This window comes from Bombina bombina, chromosome 2, assembly GCF_027579735.1.
Source record: "Bombina bombina isolate aBomBom1 chromosome 2, aBomBom1.pri, whole genome shotgun sequence".
Lineage (NCBI taxonomy): Eukaryota > Metazoa > Chordata > Amphibia > Anura > Bombinatoridae > Bombina > Bombina bombina.
The window spans coordinates 420,631,845-420,655,314 of NC_069500.1; the positions used below are offsets into that span (position 1 = coordinate 420,631,845).

Consider the following 23,470-nt stretch of genomic DNA (forward strand, 5'->3'; position numbering starts at 1 on the left):
TTTACTTTGCCTCTGCTGGAGGTAGTCAAAGAATGACGACGTGCATTTGATTCTTCACAGAGTGAGATTTTCAGCCTATACTGAGGGCCAGTTTCCCCTCTTTTTTCACATAATGGGAAATTTATCATAAACCTTCCATAATTGGTCGCAGGGACTTGTTTTTTGTCTCCCTCTTTAGATCTACAATATACTCCTTTTTCATAAACCTCTGCTGAGATATTTCTGTACTGGTTTGGCTGTCTGCCGCTTATTTGCTGGCAGACGAGTGTCTTTTTGGAAGTATCTTTCATACAGGTTGTGAGAGTCCACAATCATTACTCTTCTCTACAACTAGGAGAAGGTAAAGATTCCCAAACCCCAAAAGCTCTATAAAACCCCTCCCACCTCACACATACCTCAGTCTTTACTTTGCCTCCATTGGAGGTGGTTGAATAATGAAGATATGCATATGATTCTTCAGAGTGAGGGGTTTCAATCTATATTAAGGCCTGGTTTCCCCTCAGAGTACAGTGCTTGTGAGAGGGACGTATTTGGGGTATGGTTTATAATTCTTTGTTTCACCTCATGGAACTTTTTTCAGAAACCCTCTATAATCTTTTGCAGGGACTTGTCTTCTGCCTCCCTTTATGGATCTACAATATACTCATATTCCATAACCTCTGCTGATATGTTTCAGTACTGGTTTGGCTGTCTGCTACTTGATTGCTAGTGGACGAGTGTCTATTATTAACTATATTTTTATTTTACACTCATGTAGTTATGTAATGGGCACTTTTTAAAATAAAAATGTTATTTATATATGGCCCTGCTTTTCCGCACAGCAGGGTTTTTTTTTTGCGCGGTTAGTTTTTCTGCATTGCGCATGGTGAGTTGATGCTTATCAGGTTAGCACATGTTTCTTTAGTCTATAGTTTTTCCCGAGCATTGATTTACGCACATCAGATTAGAACACGTTTTTGGAGCGCGTATTCTCCTTCTTAGTTGTTAGTAGTTGGCCACGTGTTTGGATGTAATGTTTGTCTGTTTTGTTTTTTCAGCTTAGCGTGCATTGTTCCTGTTAAGCTGCTTAGGAGGGGGTAAATGGTTTCCATTCCTCAAGAGCTTTTTTAGGGGGTTTAATAGTGTTTAGGGAATTGCTTTGCCATATGCTATAATGGAGTAGTAGGATTCTGTCCCTAAATCTACTAAGCACCTTTCTACCATTATTAGGCGTGCTTATTTTGAGAAAACTGAAGTGCCTTCTCCAGCTCATTTATGTACCTCATGTTTAGATCTGTTAATGCAATCAGACCAATTAATGCTGAGGTAGTGCCTCCTGCCATGAAAAATGTTATCAAGGCTGCAGTTTCTGAAGTGTTGGCTGCTCTCCTACCTTCAAACAAGCATAAAAGGTCAGTTCAGATTTTACCTCCTGCAAGTGTTATGTGCCCTGAATTCAGGGATACTGTTTTTTCTTCAGATTGTGAAGTTTCCTCTGTGGATGAGGATTCCTCATCTGAAGTTGAACCTGATATTTCATTTTTTTTTTGTTTAAAGTTGGACATATTCATTCTCTTTAATAAGAGGCTCTATCTTCTTTAGGGTCTAAAGTTTCTGATGAAAAACCTTGTAATTGTTTAAAATCAGTTTTTAGGACTGTTGTTAATCTCCCTGGGGTTTTCAAAGTGCCTGATGCTGTCTCTGACATGATCTCTAAGGAATGGTCTAAGTCAGGTATGTATTTTACTTATTCTGCAAGGTTTGATAGGTTATATCCGTTACCTGCTGCTAAACTAAATTTATAGGAAACTGTTCCCAAGGTGGATGGGGCCTATTCCTTTGGAAGACAGTACTTCTTTTAAGGACCCTTTAAACAGAAAGCTAGAATAGTTTCATAGTATGGCCTTGTTACATGCAGGTTAAATTCTTAGACCAGCCATTTCTATTGCTAATGTAGCTGCTGCTTCTACTTAATGGTTGTCTAAAGCACAAAAAGTACTGGTTGTTAAAGCACAAAGGTCAGGCAACAGTTTGAAGAATAAGCCCCCTGATTCATTCAATACTTTTGCAATACAAAATATTAAGTTGAAGACTTAGCATTTCAAATATAAAATAAAGTCAGGGGCTCTTCCAAAACACATCCTGCCGCTTCAAAAACAGACTCCACCCCTCTGGTTCTGGATGCCCTTTTGTCTGTGATCAGAACTCAGGGTATCGCAGTGTTTCCTTAACTGGATGATATCTTGGTTCAAGCTCTGTCTTTTCCTTTAGTAGAAACTCCAGAAACTTGTTGTTTCTCCAGCAGTATGGTTGGAGGATCAATTTTTCAAAGATTTCTGTGGTTCCTAAGACAAAGGTAATTTTCTTGGGTTTCCAAATAGACTCAGTATTAATTTGTCTTTCTCTAATAGAGTAAAGAAGGTTAAGATTGGAGTCAGCTTGTCTGAACCTTCAATCTCTCTCCCCTCTGTTGCTCTTTGTATGGAAGTTTTAGGTCTTATTTATCAATACCGTTTGCTTGTTTTCACATGAGATCTCTTCAGCTTTGTACTATTCTTCAATTGTGAAGAGACTATACTCTGCTTCCTCAAAAGATATTTTTTGGATCCCAGTACAAGTCCATCTCTAACTTGGTGGCAGGATCATCAGTCTATTATTCAGGGGCTTCTTTATATTATTCAGCGTAGTTACTAGTGTTCCATAGACAGAACCAGGTGTACTTAGCCAGTTGTGTAACATGGCCTGCCTAAAATGACAAGGAAAGAGTAATTTTAGGTTGGTTTTTTTACCTTACTCCTTAGCCTAATGGGGGTGAATTGCACTCCTTGTCCCCCCCGAAAACCACCAGTGATTAGCTGCACCGAGTCAGGTGGGATAGGGTCATACAACAATAATCTGGGTTCCTTCTCTTGGTTGCAATGTTAATCGTATCTGTAGTTAAGTAAGACCATGTTAAGGTCAAAATGCAAGAAGCCTACTATGCATAATCCCGCTCTTTTAGCAGTATGCACTATGTACTGGGTTTGTTAGTTTGTGCAGCATCTTAGGGTTGGCTTCCCAATCTCAAGATAATTTTGATTTATCTGTTCAATCAGATCAGCCTCTGATGTTATCCAGACAAGGCGTAGTCATCATGTGCTCTGCAGCATATAGTCAGCAGTTTGCTCTCTCATGTCACTAACGTAACCTCCATTTGTGTGGATGAGTGTATGTTTTATAGAAACATTTTTAAATACATTCCAACTGATAAAGTTAGGTTTGATTTAATTATTGGTTAACAATACAGCATAATTATGATTTCTGTTAATAGTTCAACAGTGAAGAGGCAGTATATTTTCCACACGGAAGATGGCGCTAGTGTCTAAGCAGTAATGTACAAATACATGTATTGTAAATATGTGTTTTAAGAAGCCTCAGCATTTCTGTTCTGTTTGTTCATAAGCCAAGGTTGAAACTTGCTAATGTTTACACAGTAATAGATTTGCTGAGGTCATATAGAAATAATGAGTATATTTTTGGATATTGGTAATAATAACATGGTTATTACACTAGGGACCTTGCTAATCATTCATATATATGTATATAATTAATGTATTAATACCTAAATCAAAATGGGCAACTGTCCTAACATTGGAAAGTTTATCATATTAATGATAAAATTTGCTTCCTTAATTTACAACCTGTGGCTACTTTATTGACATAGAGAAACATTATTTTCAATGTTTTTAAACTTATGAAAGGAAACCGCTATTTGTAGAAACATTACAACATTGTTGCTGAAGTGTTGCTGGCAATATCAATATGTGAACCAATAGCCACTGACAATTTGAGCAGCTGCTCCAAAGTAATAGAATTGACTCTTCTCTTTTTTTTGTGTCCTAAAATAATTTATGTATACAAATCAAATACAGAGGATCAAAAGGAAATAGCATTGTGCATTGAGGTAACCCCCAACACCAAGTATGGTAACATTCACATGCTAACATCCTATTTGAGCCATGCAAAAATAATAAATATAATTAAGGGCTATGCCTTTTATGTATATCCACATAAATTAGTGCTACAATGGTGCATAACTGCATAAACCTTTAAAAATATCAATTATTCTGATCTATAGAAAACCAATCCTTTGTCAAGGTGTGCATCACATTTCATCCCCAAAGTACTTGTGAGCCAAGACCTTGTATTTATTAAAAAAAAGGTTCTAGCACCAACAACAAAAAACTATACCGATAGACTATTAAAACACACTTGTGTCTTAAAAAAAAAGTAATTCACTGATTGGTGTAAATCTTTTGGCACAGTATTAACTCTGTGTACCACAACCAACCAATATCTTTTTAAATTGAAACTCTACCAGTACAAATCATTTTGGTTCATTCCCTCAAAATAATTCGTATAGGTATAAACAGTTTCATTAAAAAAGTTATATGTAAATCCTTTTCTATGAAATCTCTTTGCTTTAGCTAACCTTGGCATGGGTGCTGTTTTTCTCCATATTGATTCAGTAAATATCTTAGTAACTGTGCTATTCATGTATGTATAGATAGAGGGAAATAAATATATAGATAGAAACTGAAATCAGCTAACAGGTGTTAACACCACAAAATAAATAACACTCAAAATTGTAAAAAATAACCCATGCCAAGATTTCTTTACATTAGGGCATTCTAAAAACAACTGAATGTTAAAGAGGGACTCTTGTGTATCCAGACTGTCAACCTGTACCTTTAAAAAAAATCTCAGTTTTGGATTCAAAAAATATCCCACCCCCTCCAACAGTGACATCACGTTTTATGCTCTAACCCATTTTTACTATCCCCCTCTCACTGCCTCTGTCATCTGTTCATTATCTTGCAGTCTTATCTAATTCATGCCTCTTTCATTCATGTATTTCTTGTGTGCCTGAAGTATTGCTGTTTGATAACCTACTCTGATTTTCCTCTCTGGCCCTCTTCGTATTTATTTTCCTCCTCTTTAGTGGCTTTGCATCAAGGCTGCTCCTTGCACCAGAATCTGGATGCAGTTAAGGGGGGGTCTATAAATCCACCCATAAAGCGTTATACACACATCAGTCATAAACATAACTATGGCGATTTTCTGTGTACTCTCTGCACTATATCTGCTTTATCTTATGTTATTCATTAGCCCTAGGCCCTGATCTTTATACAAGTTATACTTTCTTAGTGCGGGTCAGTCATATTTGCCATCTATCACATCTATTCTATAGGAGCATCTAATGTCTCTCATCCTGTCTCCTGCCCCTCACACTTCCCCCGCGTCCTATAGTTCTAGCTTTTGGCACCTGCTGCGCACAACCAAATCAATGTTCGTAGAACCTCTGTCCTCCTGTGCTTCAGCCTGACTGTGCTGCTATTTCTCCTCACGTTACTCTGACTCCTGCACTTGCCAGTCACTGTTATTATCCTGCTGCACTTGCCAGTCTCCGTTACTATCCTGCTGCACTTGCCAGTCTCCGTTACTATCCTGCTGCACTTGCCAGTCTCCGTTACTATCCTGCTGCACTTGCTAGTCTCTGTTACTACTATCCTATCCTGCTGCACTTGCTAGTCTCTGTTACTATCCTGCTGCACTTGCCAGTCTCCGTTACTATCCTGCTGCACTTGCTAGTCTCTGTTACTACTATCCTATCCTGCTGCACTTGCTAGTCTCTGTTACTATCCTGCTGCACTTGCCAGTCTCCGTTACTATCCTGCTGCACTTGCCAGTCTCCGTTACTATCCTGCTGCACTTGCTAGTCTCTGTTACTACTATCCTATCCTGCTGCACTTGCCAGCCTCCGTTACTATCCTGCTGCACTTGCTAGTCTCTGTTACTACTATCCTATCCTGCTGCACTTGCCAGTCTCCGTTACTATCCTGCTGCACTTGCTAGTCTCTGTTACTACTATCCTATCCTGCTGCACTTACTAGTCTTTGTTACTAATATCCTATCCTGCTGCACTTGCTAGTCTCTGTTACTATCCTATCCTGCTGCACTTGCCAGTCTCTGTTACTATCCTGCTGCACTTGCTAGTCTCTGTTACTATCATATCCTGCTGCACTTGCCAGTCTCTGTTACTATCCTGCTGCACTTGCTAGTCTCTGTTACTATCCTATCCTGCTACACTTGCCAGTCTCTGTTACTACTATCCTATCCTGCTGCACTTGCTAGTCTCTGTTACTATCCTGCTGCACTTGCTAGTCTCTGTTACTATCATATCCTGCTGCATTTGTCAGTCTCTGTTACTATCCTATCCTGCTGCACTTGCCAGTCTCTTTTACTATCCTGCTGCACTTGCTAGTCGCTGTTACTATCCTATCCTGCTGCACTTGCTAGACTCTCTGTTACTATCCTGCTGCACTTGCCAGTCTCTGTTACTATCCTGCTGCACTTGCTAGTCTCTGTTACTATACTGCTGCACTTGCTAGTCTCTGTTACTATCCTATCCTGCTGCACTTGCTAGACTCTGTTACTATCCTATCCTGCTGCACTTGTTAGTCTCTGTTACTATCCTATCCTGCTGCACTTGCTAGTCTCTGTTACTATACTGCTGCACTTGCTAGTCTCTGTTACTATCCTATCCTGCTGCACTTGCTAGTCTCTGTTACTATCCTATCCTGCTGCACTTGCTAGACTCTGTTACTATCCTATCCTGCTGCACTTGCTAGTCTCTGTTACTATACTGCTGCACTTGCTAGTCTCTGTTACTATCCTATCCTGCTGCACTTGCTAGTCTCTGTTACTATCCTATCCTGCTGCACTTGCTAGACTCTGTTACTATCCTATCCTGCTGCACTTGCTAGTCTCTGTTACTATCCTATCCTGCTGCACTTGCTAGTCTCTGTTACTATCCTATCCTGCTGCACTTGCTAGACTCTGTTACTATCCTATCCTGCTGCACTTGCTAGTCTCTGTTACTATACTGCTGCACTTGCTAGACTCTGTTACTATCCTATCCTGCTGCACTTGTTAGTCTCTGTTACTATCCTATCCTGCTGCACTTGTTAGTCTCTGTTACTATCCTATCCTGCTGCACTCGCCAGTCTCTGTTACTATACTGCTGCACTTGCTAGTCTCTGTTACTATCCTGCTGCACTTGCTAGTCTCTGTTACTATCCTGCTGCACTTGCTAGTCTCTGTTACTATCCTGCCAGTCTCTGTTACTATCCTGCTGCACTTGCCAGTCACTGTTACTATCCTGCAGCTTCCCCGTTTCATTTTGCCCCTCACAACTCATCTGCCTCTGGATGCCCTGGGATGCAGCTTCTTAGCTCCGGGCTGTGGCTGCTCGTTTGCATGGTGTGGGTTGTCCAGGTTCCAGGGGGTCATTCAGTGTGTGCCAGACGGGGCCATCCGAGGTGCTGCCCGGGCAGAAACAACGCGTGCATCGGGCTGAGCCAAACCGGGGTCACGTGCTATTGTGACACCTACTGTCATCGGAGTGGTGACTGCTGTGAGGACTACCAGGGACAGTGCGGGGGCAGCGGTGAGTACCTTGTGTAGTTTATTAATAACCACTTTGTAAAATGCAAAAACATTACCTATAGTCAACAGATCAGGTGTATGACAGAGAGACTAGCTATGGAGCCTTCACTGCACTTAAATAGAAGTTTGCTTTATATTACTGTATTTCTTTTTATCCCAAAGTCACGAGAAAATATATCTTCAGTTTCATTTGCGTGTATACTTCACATAGAGCCTCTGTTTATGCAAGTGCTTGCTGGTTGTAATAGGTGACCGTTCCCCATTGTAACTAGTGCTTATTACACTTTAGCAAAGTTGCTTATAAGTTTTAGACAGCAGAGGTTTTCCAGTGTCTTTAGAAATCTAATTCACACATCAGGATTAAGGACCCATAAACCTTAGAGGACAAATTACACACAGGTTTCCATATATTCAACCAGAACTAGTCTGATCATATTAAGTTGTTGAGATGACTTTACTTTGTGGAACTTTGCATTGAGTGTGAAAACTTTTGAAAATACAATCTAATTTGAGTCAGATATTGCAACACCTGTTGGTTTGGACTTTCTAGATATTGATGAATATATAGCATCATGTGTGTATGATTAAGTATAATTGTATTCTGTTGGCACCTAAGCACAACCTCATCTGTTTCATATTTTTATTGTTTGCATTTTATTTTGTTATAATCAATCTGTTCTTGCAAATCATTGTAATTAAAGCTAAAATAAGGAATCATACTAGTGTCTGCAAAATGTATAATGTCAGCATTTCATTGGTGAAATTACAATAACAGTTGAATACAAAGCAAATATAATGCAGATAGCATGAGCTTTGTTGCTTGTGTGTAAAATACTTTTATGTTTTATGAATACCCCCATGGAAAAATATGTGACAAGGACTTAGGCAGTTTTAACCTTAGGTGGTGGTTTGGAGGGGGAAAGTGTTTGAAAAATAGAAGGTAGGAAGTTAGGGACAAGCTGTTTGTACATCAGTGGCATCATTTGCTATAGACTAGTACACAAAAGGGGGATTAACACTCCCAGCAAAAAAAAACTACACATAGGTCAGGTTTTGCTGGGGCTCCACTTCCTATCACAGCTGACCTCCTGACTCAGGGACATTAACCCCTTAGTGACCAGATCGTTTTTCAATTTTCTTACCGTTAAGGACCAGGGCTATTTTTAAATTTCTGCGGTGTTTGTGTTTAGCTGTAATTTTCCTCTTACTCATTTACTGTACCCACACATATTATATACAGTTTTTCTCGCCATTAAATGGACTTTCTAAAGATACCATTATTTTCATCATATCTTATAACTTACTATAAAACTAAATATAAAATATGATGGATAAAAACATGTTTTCTGACTTTGACCCCCAAAATCTGTTGCACATCTACAACCACCAAAAAACACCCATGCTAAATAGTTTTTAAATTTTGTCCTGAGTTTAGAAATACCCAATGTTTACATGTTCTTTGCTTTTTTTGCACTTTTATATTTCCAAACCTTTTGTTTTTCAAAATTAGCGATGGTTACATTGTAACACTGATATCTGTCAGGAATCCCTGAATAATGTATATATTTTTTTTAGAAGACATCCCAAAGTATTGATCTAGGCCCATTTTGGTATATTTCATGCCACCATTTCGCCTCCAAATGCGATAAAATAAAATAAATTGTTCACTTTTTCACAAACTTTAGGTTTCTCAATGAAATTATTTACAAACAGCTTGTGCAATTATGGCACAAATGGTTGTAAATGCTTCTCTGGGATCCCCTTTGTTCATAAATAGCAGACATTTATGGCTTTGGCATTACTTTTTGGTAATTAGAAGCAGCTAAATGCTGCTGCGCACCACGGGGTCGATCCGATAAAAATCGTCGCCCGCAAAAGCCGGCGACGCCAATAATTGCGCGGATTTGGTATCCTATATACGGCGTAAGCTAGAAGTTACGCGCGTATATTTCTGCCGTCGCCCGTAGTTTTTTGGGCCATAGGCAGGTATACCAAACCCGCGCAGTTTGGTATCCAATATGCAGCGTAAGGACTTACGTGGCGAAAATGGAGAAAACTTACTCCATTTTCACCTCGCCACAAAAAGCAGCCGTAAGAAGCCTTACGCTGACTATTGGAGCCCCGTAACTCCCTAAACTAGCTGCTAAAATAAACCTAACACCTAACGCATGCGCAATGTCTATCTCCCTGTCAACCGCGATCTTCTAAAATAAACCTAACACCTAACGCATGCGCAATGTCTATCTCCCTGTCAACCGCGATCCCCCCCCCCCCCCCCAAATCCCTAATAAAGTTATTACCCCCTAAAACGCCGCTCCCGGACCCCGCCGCCATCTACATAAACTAACCCCCTACTGTGAGCCCCTAAAACCGCCGCCATCTACCTTATCTATCCCGTAATCTGACCCCTTACACCGCCGTCACCTATATAAAAATTATTAACCCCTAATTTAATCTACCTACCCCGCCGCCAGCTATGTTATCTATATTAACCCTAAGTATATTATAGTTAATATAGTTATTACATTATATATATTAACTATATTAACCCTAATTATATTAGGGTTAATATAGTTAATATAGTTACTATAGTATTTATATTAACTATATTAACTCTATCTAACCCTAACACCCCTAACTAAATTTATATTAAATTAATCTAATTCATTTATAAACTAAAATATTCCTATTTAAATCTAAATACTTACCTATAAAATAAACCCTAAGATAGCTACAATATAATTAATAATTACATTATAGCTATGTTAGGGTTAATATTTATTTTACAGGTAAATTGTTAATTATTTTAACTAGGTATAATAGATATTAAATAGTTATTAACTATTTAATATCTACCTAGTTAAAATAATTACCCAATTACCTGTAAAATAAATCCTAACCTAAGTTACAAATACACCTACACTATCAATAAATTTAATAAACTACAAACATCTATCTAAAAATACAATTAAATTAACTAAACTAAATTACAAAAAAAAACAAACACTAAATTACAAAAAATAAAAAAAAGATTACAAGATTTTTAAGCTAATTACACCTATTCTAAGCCCCCTAATAAAATAATAAACCCCCAAAATAAAAAAAATTCCCTGCCCTATTCTAAATTCAACAAATTTCAAAGCTCTTTACCTTACCAGCCCTTAAAAGGGCCTTTTGTGGGGCATGCCCCAAAGAATTCAGCTCTTTTGCATTCAACAAATACAATACCCCCCCCCATTACAACCCACCACCCACATACCCCTATTCTAAACCCACCCAAACCCCCCTTAAAAAATCCTAACACTACCCCCCTGAAGATCTCCCTACCTTGTCTTCACCACACCGGGCCGAACTCCTGATCCGATCCGGGCGATGTCGTCCTCCAAGCGGCAAAGAAGAAATCTTCCTCCGGCGATGTCATCCTCCAAGCGGCAAAGAAGAATTCTTCCTCCGGCGACGTCTTCCTCCAAGCGGCAGCAAAGTCTTCATTCTTCCGGCGGCATCTTCAATCTTCTTTCTTCGCTCCGCCGCCGCGGAGCATCCATCCCGACCGACTGCTAAACTTGGAATGAGGTACCTTTAAATGGATCAGCCAATCGGATTGAACTTGAATCTGATTGGCTGATTCAATCAGCCAATCAGATTTTTTTAACTTAATTCCGATTGGCTGATAGAATCCTATCAGCCAATCGGAATTCGGCGGACGCCATCTTGGATGATGTCATTTAAAGGTACCTCATTCCAAGTTTAGCAGTCGGCCGGGATGGATGCTCCGCGGCGGCGGAGCGAAGAAAGAAGATTGAAGATGCCGCCGGAAGAATGAAGACTTTGCTGCCGCTTGGAGGAAGACGTCGCCGGAGGAAGAATTCTTCTTTGCCGCTTGGAGGATGACATCGCCGGAGGAAGATTTCTTCTTTGCCGCTTGGAGGACGACATCGCCCGGATCGGATCAGGAGTTCGGCCCGGTGTGGTGAAGACAAGGTAGGGAGATCTTCAGGGGGGTAGTGTTAGGATTTTTTAAGGGGGGTTTGGGTGGGTTTAGAATAGGGGTATGTGGGTGGTGGGTTGTAATGGGGGGGGTATTGTATTTGTTGAATGCAAAAGAGCTGAATTCTTTGGGGCATGCCCCACAAAAGGCCCTTTTAAGGGCTGGTAAGGTAAAGAGCTTTGAAATTTGTTGAATTTAGAATAGGGCAGGGAATTTTTTTTATTTTGGGGGTTTATTATTTTATTAGGGGGCTTAGAATAGGTGTAATTAGCTTAAAAATCTTGTAATCTTTTTTTTTATTTTTTGTAATTTAGTGTTTGTTTTTTTTTGTAATTTAGTTTAGTTAATTTAATTGTATTTTTAGATAGATGTTTGTAGTTTATTAAATTTATTGATAGTGTAGGTGTATTTGTAACTTAGGTTAGGATTTATTTTACAGGTAATTGGGTAATTATTTTAACTAGGTAGATATTAAATAGTTAATAACTATTTAATATCTATTATACCTAGTTAAAATAATTAACAATTTACCTGTAAAATAAATATTAACCCTAACATAGCTATAATGTAATTATTAATTATATTGTAGCTATCTTAGGGTTTATTTTATAGGTAAGTATTTAGATTTAAATAGGAATATTTTAGTTTATAAATGAATTAGATTAATTTAATATAAATTTAGTTAGGGGTGTTAGGGTTAGATAGAGTTAATATAGTTAATATAAATACTATAGTAACTATATTAACTATATTAACCCTAATATAATTAGGGTTAATATAGTTAATATATATAATGTAATACCTATATTAACTATAATATACTTAGGGTTAATATAGATAATATAGCTGGCGGCGGGGTAGGTAGATTAAATTAGGGGTTAATCATTTTAATAGAGATGGCGGCGGTGTTAGGGGCTTACATTAGGGGTTAATCATTTTAATATAGATGGCGGCGGTGTTAGGGGCTCACTTTAGGGGGTTATAGATATAATATAGCTGGCGGCGGGGTACGGGAGCGGCGGTTTAGGGGTTAATAATTTTATTAGGTTGCGGCGGGGTAAAGGAGCGGCGGTTTAGGGGTTAATAGCATTTTTATTGTTAGGCTAGTGAGGGGGGATAGCGGATAGAGGGTTAGACAGTGCGGGCTATGTTAGGGAGGCGTGTTAGACAGTGCGGGCTATGTTAGGGAGGCGTGTTAGACAGTGCGGGCTATGTTAGGGAGGCGTGTTAGACAGTGCGGGTGTTTTAGACTTTAGTCAGGTTTTATAGGCGCCGGCAGTTTCTAACGTGGCGCAAGTCACTGGCGACGCCAGAAATTTGTACTTACGCAGATTTCTGGACATCGCTGGTTTGTGAGACTTACGGCACGTTAGCATCTGACGGCGACCTATATGGGATGGCTCGAGTTGCGAGCTGAAACTGCGGGCGACGCCGGTTCCCTCGCTTGCGCCGCAAACTGCGATCGATATCGGATCGCGCCCCACATTTGTATTATGCCCAGCAGTGAAGGGGTTAATTAGGTAGCTTGAAGGGTTAATTTTAGCTTTAGTGTAGTAGACAACTCAAAGTATTGATCTAGGTCCATTTTGGTATATATATTTCATGACACCATTTCACCGCCAAATGTGTTTAAAGTGAATGTCAATTTTGATGCTAAAGTGCCCATTTTTTAAAAATGCGATTAAGTACTTTCTGCCAGTACTTAAGATGGCGGTGACAATTGTGAGGTGGGGGAGGGAAGAGAGCTGTTTGAGGGGGGTCAGGGAGGGATTAGTGGGTGGGATGTGTCAGGTGGAAGACTGATCAGTACACTAAAGCTAAAATTAGCCATACAAGCTACCTAATTACCCCTTAACTGCTGGGCAGTAATGTTTTTTTTTTTATTTAAAGAGAATGTAAAGTTTGATGCTAAAGTGCCCGGTTTTTAAAAATGTGATTAAAAACAGGGGCACTTTAATTCATAAAAATTTACATTTCACTCCTGTTGTGAAAAAAACTTACCTTTTAAGCTTGACAGCAGCTCCAGCTTCCTCTGGTCGTCGTAAGCCATTTCTGACTTCAGAAATGATGGATAGGTCATCCTCCAATCACGGCTTCCCCCCCGGGGGAATCAGTGTCTGATTCAACGCCGTGATTGGAGGAAGCCAGATTCTTCTTTTAGACCCAGGAAGAGGATTTGCAACAGGTGGAGGAAGCTGGAGCTGCTGCCAAGATTAAAAGGTAAGTTTTTTTCACAACAGGAGTGAAATGTACATTTTGATGAATTAAAGTGCCCCTGTTTTTAATCACATTTTTAAAAACCGGGCACTTTAGCATCAAACTTTACATTCTCTTTAAATAAAAAAAAAAACATTACTGCCCAGCAGTTAAGGGGTAATTAGGTAGCTTGTATGGTTAATTTTAGCTTTAGTGTACTGATCAGTCTTCCACCTGACACATCCCACCCACTAATCCCTCCCTGACCCCCCTCAAACAGCTCTCTTCCCTCCCCCACCTCACAATTGTCACCGCCATCTTAAGTACTGGCAGAAAGTCTGCCAGTATTAAAATTAAAAGCCTTTTTTTTTCTTTTTTATATAATTTTTCATAATATATATTCTTTAGTGTTGGATCCCCCCTTAGCCCCCCACCTCCCTGATCCCCCCCACAAACAGCTCTCTAACCCTTCCCCTCTACCTATTTGCCGCCATCTTGGGTACTGGCAGCTGTCTGCCAGTACCCAGTTTGCTTAAAAAAAATATTTAAATTTCAAAATCAATTTTCTGTAGTGTAGCTGCCCCCCCTCAATACCCTAACCCCCTCCCATATCCCTTTTTTTTTAAACGTATCCCCCCCTCCCTCTTTACATTTTACTGCACTAAGTACTGCACTAAGTATCGCACGTGTGTGCTCCCGCCCCCCTCACGTGCTCTCGCCGCTCACCGCACTACCGGAACAGGATCAAGACATAAGAGGAAGTGATCCAGTGAATGGGCTGCCCACCCGCCTCCCTTGTATCTCTCCCATGCCACCAACGATCGGCACCATCACTGGCCCTCTCTGCATCGGTGTGCTTAAAAATGGTATTGCGTAATACCTCAATATTGAGGCATCGATTTAATAAAATAAAATGGGTTTAGTAACCCTTTAAATTAATTCTACTCTCCCATCATCATGTTTTCTTTTTCAAAGAGATACTCACCACTCCCCTGACTATTTGATGTCTAGGTATCTCTTCCCCAGCACCAGCTATCTCCTGCTTGTTCCTTCCTTTTCTCTCTTATCTAATGGTTTCCTTTAGTGCAAACACTCTTCCCGTGGTCTATCATCATTTAACTTCTACAACTGCTGCAAAGGGCTGAGGCTGGATAGTAATTAGTAACAGCAATTAACAAACACTGTGAAAGTGCTCATTTGTACTTCGGATTTGATTATATTTATATAACAGTGCTGTTGCTTGCGGTTGTGTTTGATTGAATGCTATAGCATTATTTATGGTATTAAAGGGACAGTCAAGTCCAAAAAACTTAAATGATTTAAATAGGGCATGCAATTTTAAACAACTTCCCAATTTACTTTTATCACCAATTTTGCTTTGTTCTCTTGGTATTCTTAGTTGAAAGCTAAACCTAGGAGGTTCATATGCTAATTTCTTAGACCTTGAAGACTGCCTTTAATCTGAATACATTTTGACCACTAGAGGGCATTAGTTCACATGTTTCATATTGATAACATTGAGCTCATACACGTAAAGTGACCTAGGAGTGAGCACTGATTGGCTAAACTGTATGTCTGTCAAAAGAACTGAAATAAGGGGGCAGTCAGCAGAGGCTTAGATACAAGATAATTACAGAGGTAAAACGTGTATTATTATAACTGTGTTGGATATGCAAAATTGGGGAATGGGTAATAAAGGGATTATCTTTCTTTTTAAACAACACAAATTCTGGTGTTGACTGTCCCTTTAAGGCATTAAACAATACATCTTTGTCATTCTGTCACTCTTTATCTGGCTGTCTCACCGTTTCAATCAGGAGTCCCTAAACTAAGCTAGGAAATAAAATTCAGAACTTTTTTGATGATAGATTAACATAGTCCCCAGTTCACAAAAGAAATGGGAGCAATAAAATGCGCTCATGGGGCGATATATGTTTTTAGACTCACTTGCAACATAACATATCCCTCCCTACAACTCTCCCTTCTTCTACTCCTCACACAAAACTTCATAGAAGTATTATGTCATTTGATCAGCAACAGCTTGCTAATTCCCTCGAACCTCTCCTCTCATCCTTCTCATTCTTTTCCTGCCCTGACCAATCTATCTGCCACTATAATTCACCCTTACATCTGTCCTTGACAATCTGACCCCTCTTACCATAGTTCAGAAATCACAAACTCCTCTTCAGCCTTGGCATACTCCTCTGACACGGTACCTACGCAGATGTTCCTGTACTGCTGAGCGGCACTGGAGAAAATCTCGGAGTTCAGCTGATTTTCTTCATTACAAATTAATCTTGAACTCCTACTATTCTGCCCTTAATCTCTAAAAGCAACATTACTTCTCTACTCTTTCTTCAAACCCAAAACGTCTGTTCTCCACTTTCAATACTCTTCTCCACCCACCCCACCTCCTAATACAATTTCTCTGTCAGCTCAAAACTTTGCCAGCCACTTCAAGAACAAAATTGACTCCATCAGAAATGAAATCAGCTCTCAACATACTTCCATTCTCTAACCCCCTCAAACGCTCGCAATCAACCACAACCCACATAGCCATAAACTTAGCTCTTTCTCCCCTGTTACTGAGGAAGAAGTTTCTGCACTTATACTGCGCTCTCACCTCACTACCTGTCCCCTTGACCCTATCCCCTCACAACTACTCCCCTCCCTCTCTTTTACCCTTACCCCCTATATACACACACACATTTTCAACCTCTCCCTCAGCACCGGTATATTTCCCTCATCTCTGAAACATGCACTGGTCACACCTATCCTCAAAAAACCTTCCCTTGATCCAACCTCCCCATCCAACTACTGCCCTATTTCCCTCCTCTCTCTTGCCTCAAAGCTTCTTGAAAAGCTAGTATATGCACGCCTATCCCATTTCCTTAAATTAAACTTTCTACTTGACCCACTGCAATCTGAATTTCGTCCCTATCACTCCACAGAGACAGAAATCGTTAAGGTTACCAACGACCTACTTAAAGCAAAACCAAAAGGCCACTTCTCTCTGCTTATCCTCCTTGATCTGTCCACAGCCTTTGATACTGTTGACCACCCTCTTTTGCTCCAAACCCTCCAATCCTTCGGCATTTGTTACACAGCCCTCTTGTGGTTCTCTTCCTACCTGTCAAACTGTACCTTTAGTGTAGCCTTCTCTGAGGCCTCCTCTGCCCTGTCACCACTTTCTTTCGGGGTACCGCAAGGCTCTGTCTTTGGTCCCCTTCTCTTCTCAATCTACACGTCATCATTAGGTTTCCTAATTAAGTCCCACAGTTTCCAATATCATTTGTATGCCGATGACACCCAAATCTACTTCCCTTCACCAGACCAATCTCACTGTCTTTCTCACATCTCTTCCTGGATGTCCTCTCACTACCTCAAGCTAAATCTCTCCAATACTGAGCTCCTTATTTTCCCCCCTTCTTCCAAAATCTCCACCCCCAATCTCTCTATAACTGTTGAACGCCATCATTACCCTTACCCCGCATGCCTGATGTCTTGGGGTCACATTTGACTCAAATCTTTCTTTCACTCCTCACATTCAGTCCTTGGCTAAAGCCTGCTACTTTCACCTTAAAAAACATCTCTAAAATTAGACATTTCCTTACACAAGACACAACTAAGATTTTAATCCACTCTCTCATTCTTTCCCGCCTTGATTACTGCAACCCTGTCCTCTCTGGTTTAACCAGCTGCCGCCTAGCTCCTTGACAATCCATAATAAATGCCTCTGCCAGGCTCATCTTCCTTACACGTCACTCTTCATCTGCTGCACCTCTCTGTCAATCCCTTCACTGGCTTCCTCTTGTCTCTAGGATTAAACACAAAATTTTCACTCTGAAATACAAAGCCCTCAACTGCACTGCTCCCCCCTATATCAGACCTTGTCTCCAGATACTCTCCCTCCCGTCCCCTTTGCTCTGCTCATGACTTCTCCAGACTGGCTACCATCTTGTGGAACTCTCTGCCTCGCTCCACAAGACTCTTCCCCTAGTTTTGAAAGCTTCAAGCGCTCCCTAAGGACTCTACTGTTCAGGGATGTATACAACCTACACTAACCTTTCTTTATACCAGTTCCTCTCATCCATTGCTATCCCCTGAACCCCCTTAGCATGTAAGCCTAAGAGTCCAGCTGTTTGTAGATCACCTTCTTAAGAGCTGACTACAACAGTACGACTCTTGGCAGGGCCCTCTACCCGTTTGATCCATATAAATGTTTTGTTGTACTCCGCATTTGTTTATAGTGCTGCGGAATCTGTTGCCACTCTACAAATATATATATATATAGTAGAAGGAGGATCTGTATTATAGGTGATATATATATATATATATATATATATATATATATATATATATATATATATATATATATATATACAGTATATATATATATATATATATATATATTTTATTTAGTTTTCTTTCATGTAATTAGCAAGAGTCCATGAGCTAGTGACGTATGGGATATACATTACTACCAGGAGGGGCAAAGTTTCCCAAACCTCAAAATGCCTATAAATACACCCCTCACCACACCCACAAATCAGTTTTACAAACTTTGCCTCCTATGGAGGTGGTGAAGTAAGTTTGTGCTAGATTCTACGTTGATATGCGCTCCGCAGCAGGTTGGAGCCCGGTTTTCCTCTCAGCGTGCAGTGAATGTCAGAGGGATGTGAGGAGAGTATTGCCTATTTGAATTCAATGATCTCCTTCTACGGGGTCTATTTCATAGGTTCTCTGTTATCGGTCGTAGAGATTCATCTCTTACCTCCCTTTTCAGATCGACGATATACTCTTATATATACCATTACCTCTACTGATTCTCGTTTCAGTACTGGTTTGGCTTTCTACTACATGTAGATGAGTGTCCTGGGGTAAGTAAGTCTTATTTTCTGTGACACTCTAAGCTATGGTTGGGCACTTCTATATAAAGTTCTAAATATATGTATTCAAACATTTATTTGCCTTGACTCAGGATGTTCAACGTTCCTTATTTCAGACAGTCAGTTTCATATTTGGGATAATGCATATGAATAAATCAATTTTTTTCTTACCTTAGGCTCGCGGGGGCTGAAAATGCTTCATTTTATTGCGTCATTCTTGGCGCGGACTTTTTTGGCACAAAAACGTTTTTTCTGTTTCCGGCGTCATACGTGTCGCCGGAAGTTGCGTCATTTTTGACGTTTTTTTTGCGCCAAAAGTGTCGGCGTTCCGGATGTGGCGTCATTTTTGGCACTAAAAGCATTTAGGCGCCAAATAATGTGGGCGTCTTTTTTGGCGCTAAAAAATATGGGCGTCACTATTGTCTCCACATTATTTAAGTCTCATTATTTATTGCTTCTGGTTGCTAGAAGCTTGTTCACTGGCATTTTTTCCCATTCCTGAAACTGTCATTTAAGGAATTTGATCAATTTTGCTTTATATGTTGTTTTTTCTATTACATATTGCAAGATGTCCCAGATTGACACTGAGTCAGAAGATACTTCTGGAAAATCGCTGCCTGGTGCTGGATCTACCAAAGTTAAGTGTATCTGCTGTAAACTTGTGGTATCTGTTCCTCCAGCTGTTGTTTGTAATGAATGTCATGACAAACTTGTTATTGCAGATAATATTTCCTTTAGTAATGTTACATTACCTGTTGCTGTTCCGTCAACATCTAATACTCAGAGTGTTCCTGTTAACATAAGAGATTTTGTTTCTAAATCCATTAAGAAGGCTATGTCTGTTATTCCTCCTTCTAGTAAACGTAAAAGGTTTTTTAAAACTTCTCATTTTTCAGAGGATTCTGTCTCAGAGGTTGATTCTGATAAATCTTCATATTTATTCAAAATGGAATTTATTCGTTCTTTACTTAAAGAAGTCTTAATTGCATTAGAAATAGAGGATTCTGGTCCTCTTGATACTAAATCTAAACATTTAAATAAGGTTTTTAAATCTCCTGTAGTTATTCAAGAAGTTTTTCCTGTCCCTGATGCTATTTCTGAAGTAATCTCCAGGGAATGGAATAATTTGGGTAATTCATTTACTCCTTCTAAACGTTTTAAGCAATTATATCCTGTGCCATCTGACAGATTAGAGTTTTGGGACAAAATCCCTAAGGTTGATGGGGCTGTCTCTACTCTGGCTAAGCGTACTACTATTCCTACGGCAGATAGTACTTCCTTTAAGGATCCTTTAGATAGGAAAATTGAATCCTTTCTAAGAAAAGCTTACTTATGTTCAGGTAATCTTCTTAGACCTGCTATATCTTTAGCGGATGTTGCTGCAGCTTCAACTTTTTGGTTAGAAGCTTTAGCGCAACAAGTAACAGATCATAATTCTCATAGCATTGTTAATCTTCTTCAACATGCTAATAACTTTATTTGTGATGCCATCTTTGATATCATTAGAGTTGATGTCAGGTATATGTCTGTAGCTATTTTAGCTAGAAGAGCTTTATGGCTTAAAACTTGGAATGCTGATATGTCTTCTAAGTCAACTTTGCTTTCCCTTTCTTTCCAGGGTAATAAATTATTTGGTTCTCAGTTGGATTCTATTATCTCAACTGTTACTGGAGGGAAAGGAACTTTTTTACCACAGGATAAAAAATCTAAAGGTAAATTTAGGTCTAATAATCGTTTTCGTTCCTTTTGTCACAATAAGGAACAAAAGCCTGATCCTTCATCCACAGGAGCGGTATCAGTTTGGAAACCATCTCCAGTCTGGAATAAATCCAAGCCTTTTAGAAAACCAAAGCCAGCTCCCAAGTCCACATGAAGGTGCGGCCCTCATTCTAGCCCAGCTGGTAGGGGGCAGATTACGTTTTTTCAAAGAAATTTGGATCAATTCAATTCACAATCTTTGGATTCAGAACATTGTTTCAGAAGGGTACAGAATTGGCTTCAAGATAAGGCCTCCTGCAAAGAGATTTTTTCTTTCCCGTGTCCCAGTAAATCCAGCGAAGGCTCGAGAATTTCTGAAATGTGTTTCAGATCTAGAGTTGGCTGGAGTAATTATGCCAGTTCCAGTTCTGGAACAGGGGCTGGGGTTTTATTCAAATCTCTTCATCATTCAAAATGGTAACTGTAAGGACTATCCTGCCTTTTGTTCAGCAAGGGCATTATATGTCCACAATAGATTTACAGGATGCATATCTGCATATTCCGATTCATCCAGATCACTATTAGTTTCTGAGATTCTCTTTCCTAGACAAGCATTACCAGTTTGTGGCTCTGCCGTTTGGCCTAACAACAGCTCCAAGAATTTTTACAAAGGTTCTCGGTGCCCTTCTGTCTGTAATCAGAGAACAGGGTATTGTGGTATTTCCTTATTTGGACGATATCTTGGTACTTGCTCAGTCTTCACATTTAGCAGAATCTCATACGAATCGACTTGTGTTGTTTCTTCAAGATCATGGTTGGAGGATCAATTTACCGAAAAGTTCATTGATTCCTCAGACAAGGGTAACCTTTTTAGGTTTCCAGATAGATTCAGTGTCCATGACTCTGTCTCTGACAGACAAGAGACGTCTAAAATTGATCTCAGCTTGTCGAAACCTTCAGTCACAATCATTCCCTTCGGTAGCCTTATGCATGGAAATTCTAGGTCTTATGACTGCTGCATCGGACGCGATCCCCTTTGCTCGTTTTCACATGCGACCTCTTCAGCTCTGTATGCTGAACCAGTGGTGCAGGGATTACACAAAGATATCTCAATTAATATCTTTAAAACCGATTGTACGACACTCTCTGACGTGGTGGACAGATCACCATCGTTTAGTTCAGGGGGCTTCTTTTGTTCTTCCGACCTGGACTGTAATTTCAACAGATGCAAGTCTGACAGGTTGGGGAGCTGTTTGGGGATCTCTGACAGCACAAGGGGTTTGGGAATCTCAGGAGGTGAGATTACCAATCAATATTTTGGAACTCCGTGCAATTTTCAGAGCTCTTCAGTCATGGCCTCTTCTAGAGAGAGAATCGTTCATTTGTTTTCAGACAGACAATGTCACAACTGTGGCATACATCAATCATCAAGGAGGGACTCACAGTCCTCTGGCTATGAAAGACGTATCTCGAATACTGGTATGGGCGGAATCCAGCTCCTGTCTAATTTCTGCGGTTCATATCCCAGGTATAGACAATTGGGAAGCGGATTATCTCAGTCGCCAAACGTTACATCCGGGCGAATGGTCTCTTCACCCAGAGGTATTTCTTCAGATTGTTCAAATGTGGGGACTTCCAGAAATAGATCTGATGGCTTCTCATCTAAACAAGAAACTTCCCAGTTATCTGTCCAGATCCAGGGATCCTCAGGCGGAAGCAGTGGATGCATTGTCACTTCCTTGGAAGTATCATCCTGCCTATATCTTTCCGCCTCTAGTTCTTCTTCCAAGAGTAATCTCCAAGATTCTTAAGGAATGCTCGTTTGTTCTGCTGGTGGCTCCAGCATGGCCTCACAGGTTTTGGTATGCGGATCTTGTCCGGATGGCCTCTTGCCAACCGTGGACTCTTCCGTTAAGACCAGACCTTCTGTCACAAGGTCCTTTTTTCCATCAGGATCTCAAATCCTTAAATTTAAAGGTATGGAGATTGAACGCTTGATTCTTAGTCAAAGAGGTTTCTCTGACTCTGTGATTAATACTATGTCACAGGCTCGTAAATCTGTATCTAGGAATATATATTATCGAGTTTGGATGACTTACATTTCTTGGTGTCTTTCTAATTTTTCCTGGCATTCTTTTAGAATTCCGAGAATTTTACAGTTTCTTCAGGATGGTTTGGATAAAGGTTTGTCTGCAAGTTCCTTGAAAGGACAAATCTCTGCTCTTTCTGTTCTTTTTCACAGAAAGATTGCTAATCTTCCTGATATTCATTGTTTTGTACAAGCTTTGGTTCCTATAAAACCTGTCATTAAGTCAATTTCTCCTCCTTGGAGTTTGAATTTGGTTCTGGGGGCTCTTCAAGCTCCTCCGTTTGAACCTATGCATTCATTGGACATTAAATTACTTTCTTGGAAAGTTTTGTTTCTTTTGGCCATCTCTTTTGCTAGAAGAGTTTCTGAATTATCTGCTCTTTCTTGTGAGTCTCCTTTTCTGATTTTTCATCAGGATAAGGCGGTGTTGCGAACTTCTTTTAAATTTTTACCTAAGGTTGTGAATTCTAACAACATTAGTAGAGAAATTGTGGTTCCTTCATTGTGTCCTAATCCTAAGAATTCTAAGGAGAGATCATTGCATTCTTTGGATGTAGTTAGAGCTTTGAAATATTATGTTGAAGCTACTAAGAATTTCCGAAAGACTTCTAGTCTATTTGTTATCTTTTCCGGTTCTAGGAAAGGTCAGAAGGCCTCTGCCATTTCTTTGGCATCTTGGTTGAAATCTTTAATTCATCATGCTTATGTCGAGTCGGGTAAAACTCCGCCTCAAAGGATTACAGCTCATTCTACTAGGTCAGTTTCTACTTCCTGGGCGTTTAGGAATGAAGCTTCGGTTGATCAGATTTGCAAAGCAGCAACTTGGTCTTCTTTGCATACTTTTACTAAATTCTACCATTTTGATGTGTTTTCTTCTTCTGAAGCAGTTTTTGGTAGAAAAGTACTTCAGGCAGCTGTTTCAGTTTGATTCTTCTGCTTATAATTTCAGTTTTTTTCATTATAAGATTTAAACTTTATTTTGGGTGTGGATTTTTTTCAGCGGAATTGGCTGTCTTTATTTTATCCCTCCCTCTCTAGTGACTCTTGCGTGGAAGATCCACATCTTGGGTAGTCATTATCCCATACGTCACTAGCTTATGGACTCTTGCTAATTACATGAAAGAAAACATAATTTATGTAAGA

At 39.8% G+C, this 23,470-nt stretch overlaps 1 protein-coding gene across 1 annotated transcript in view; it reads left to right on the plus strand.

Annotated features, from left to right (window-relative positions):
* The first annotated feature begins 7,056 nt into the window (after positions 1–7,056).
* The window catches only part of LOC128648965 (somatomedin-B and thrombospondin type-1 domain-containing protein), a 167,134-nt gene continuing 150,720 nt past the window's right edge, over positions 7,057–23,470 (plus strand). The window contains exon 1 of the mRNA XM_053701962.1: positions 7,057–7,468. Within this exon, the coding sequence (XP_053557937.1) occupies positions 7,240–7,468 (229 nt within the window). The 5' untranslated portion in view covers positions 7,057–7,239. The remainder of the gene's footprint in view (positions 7,469–23,470) is intronic.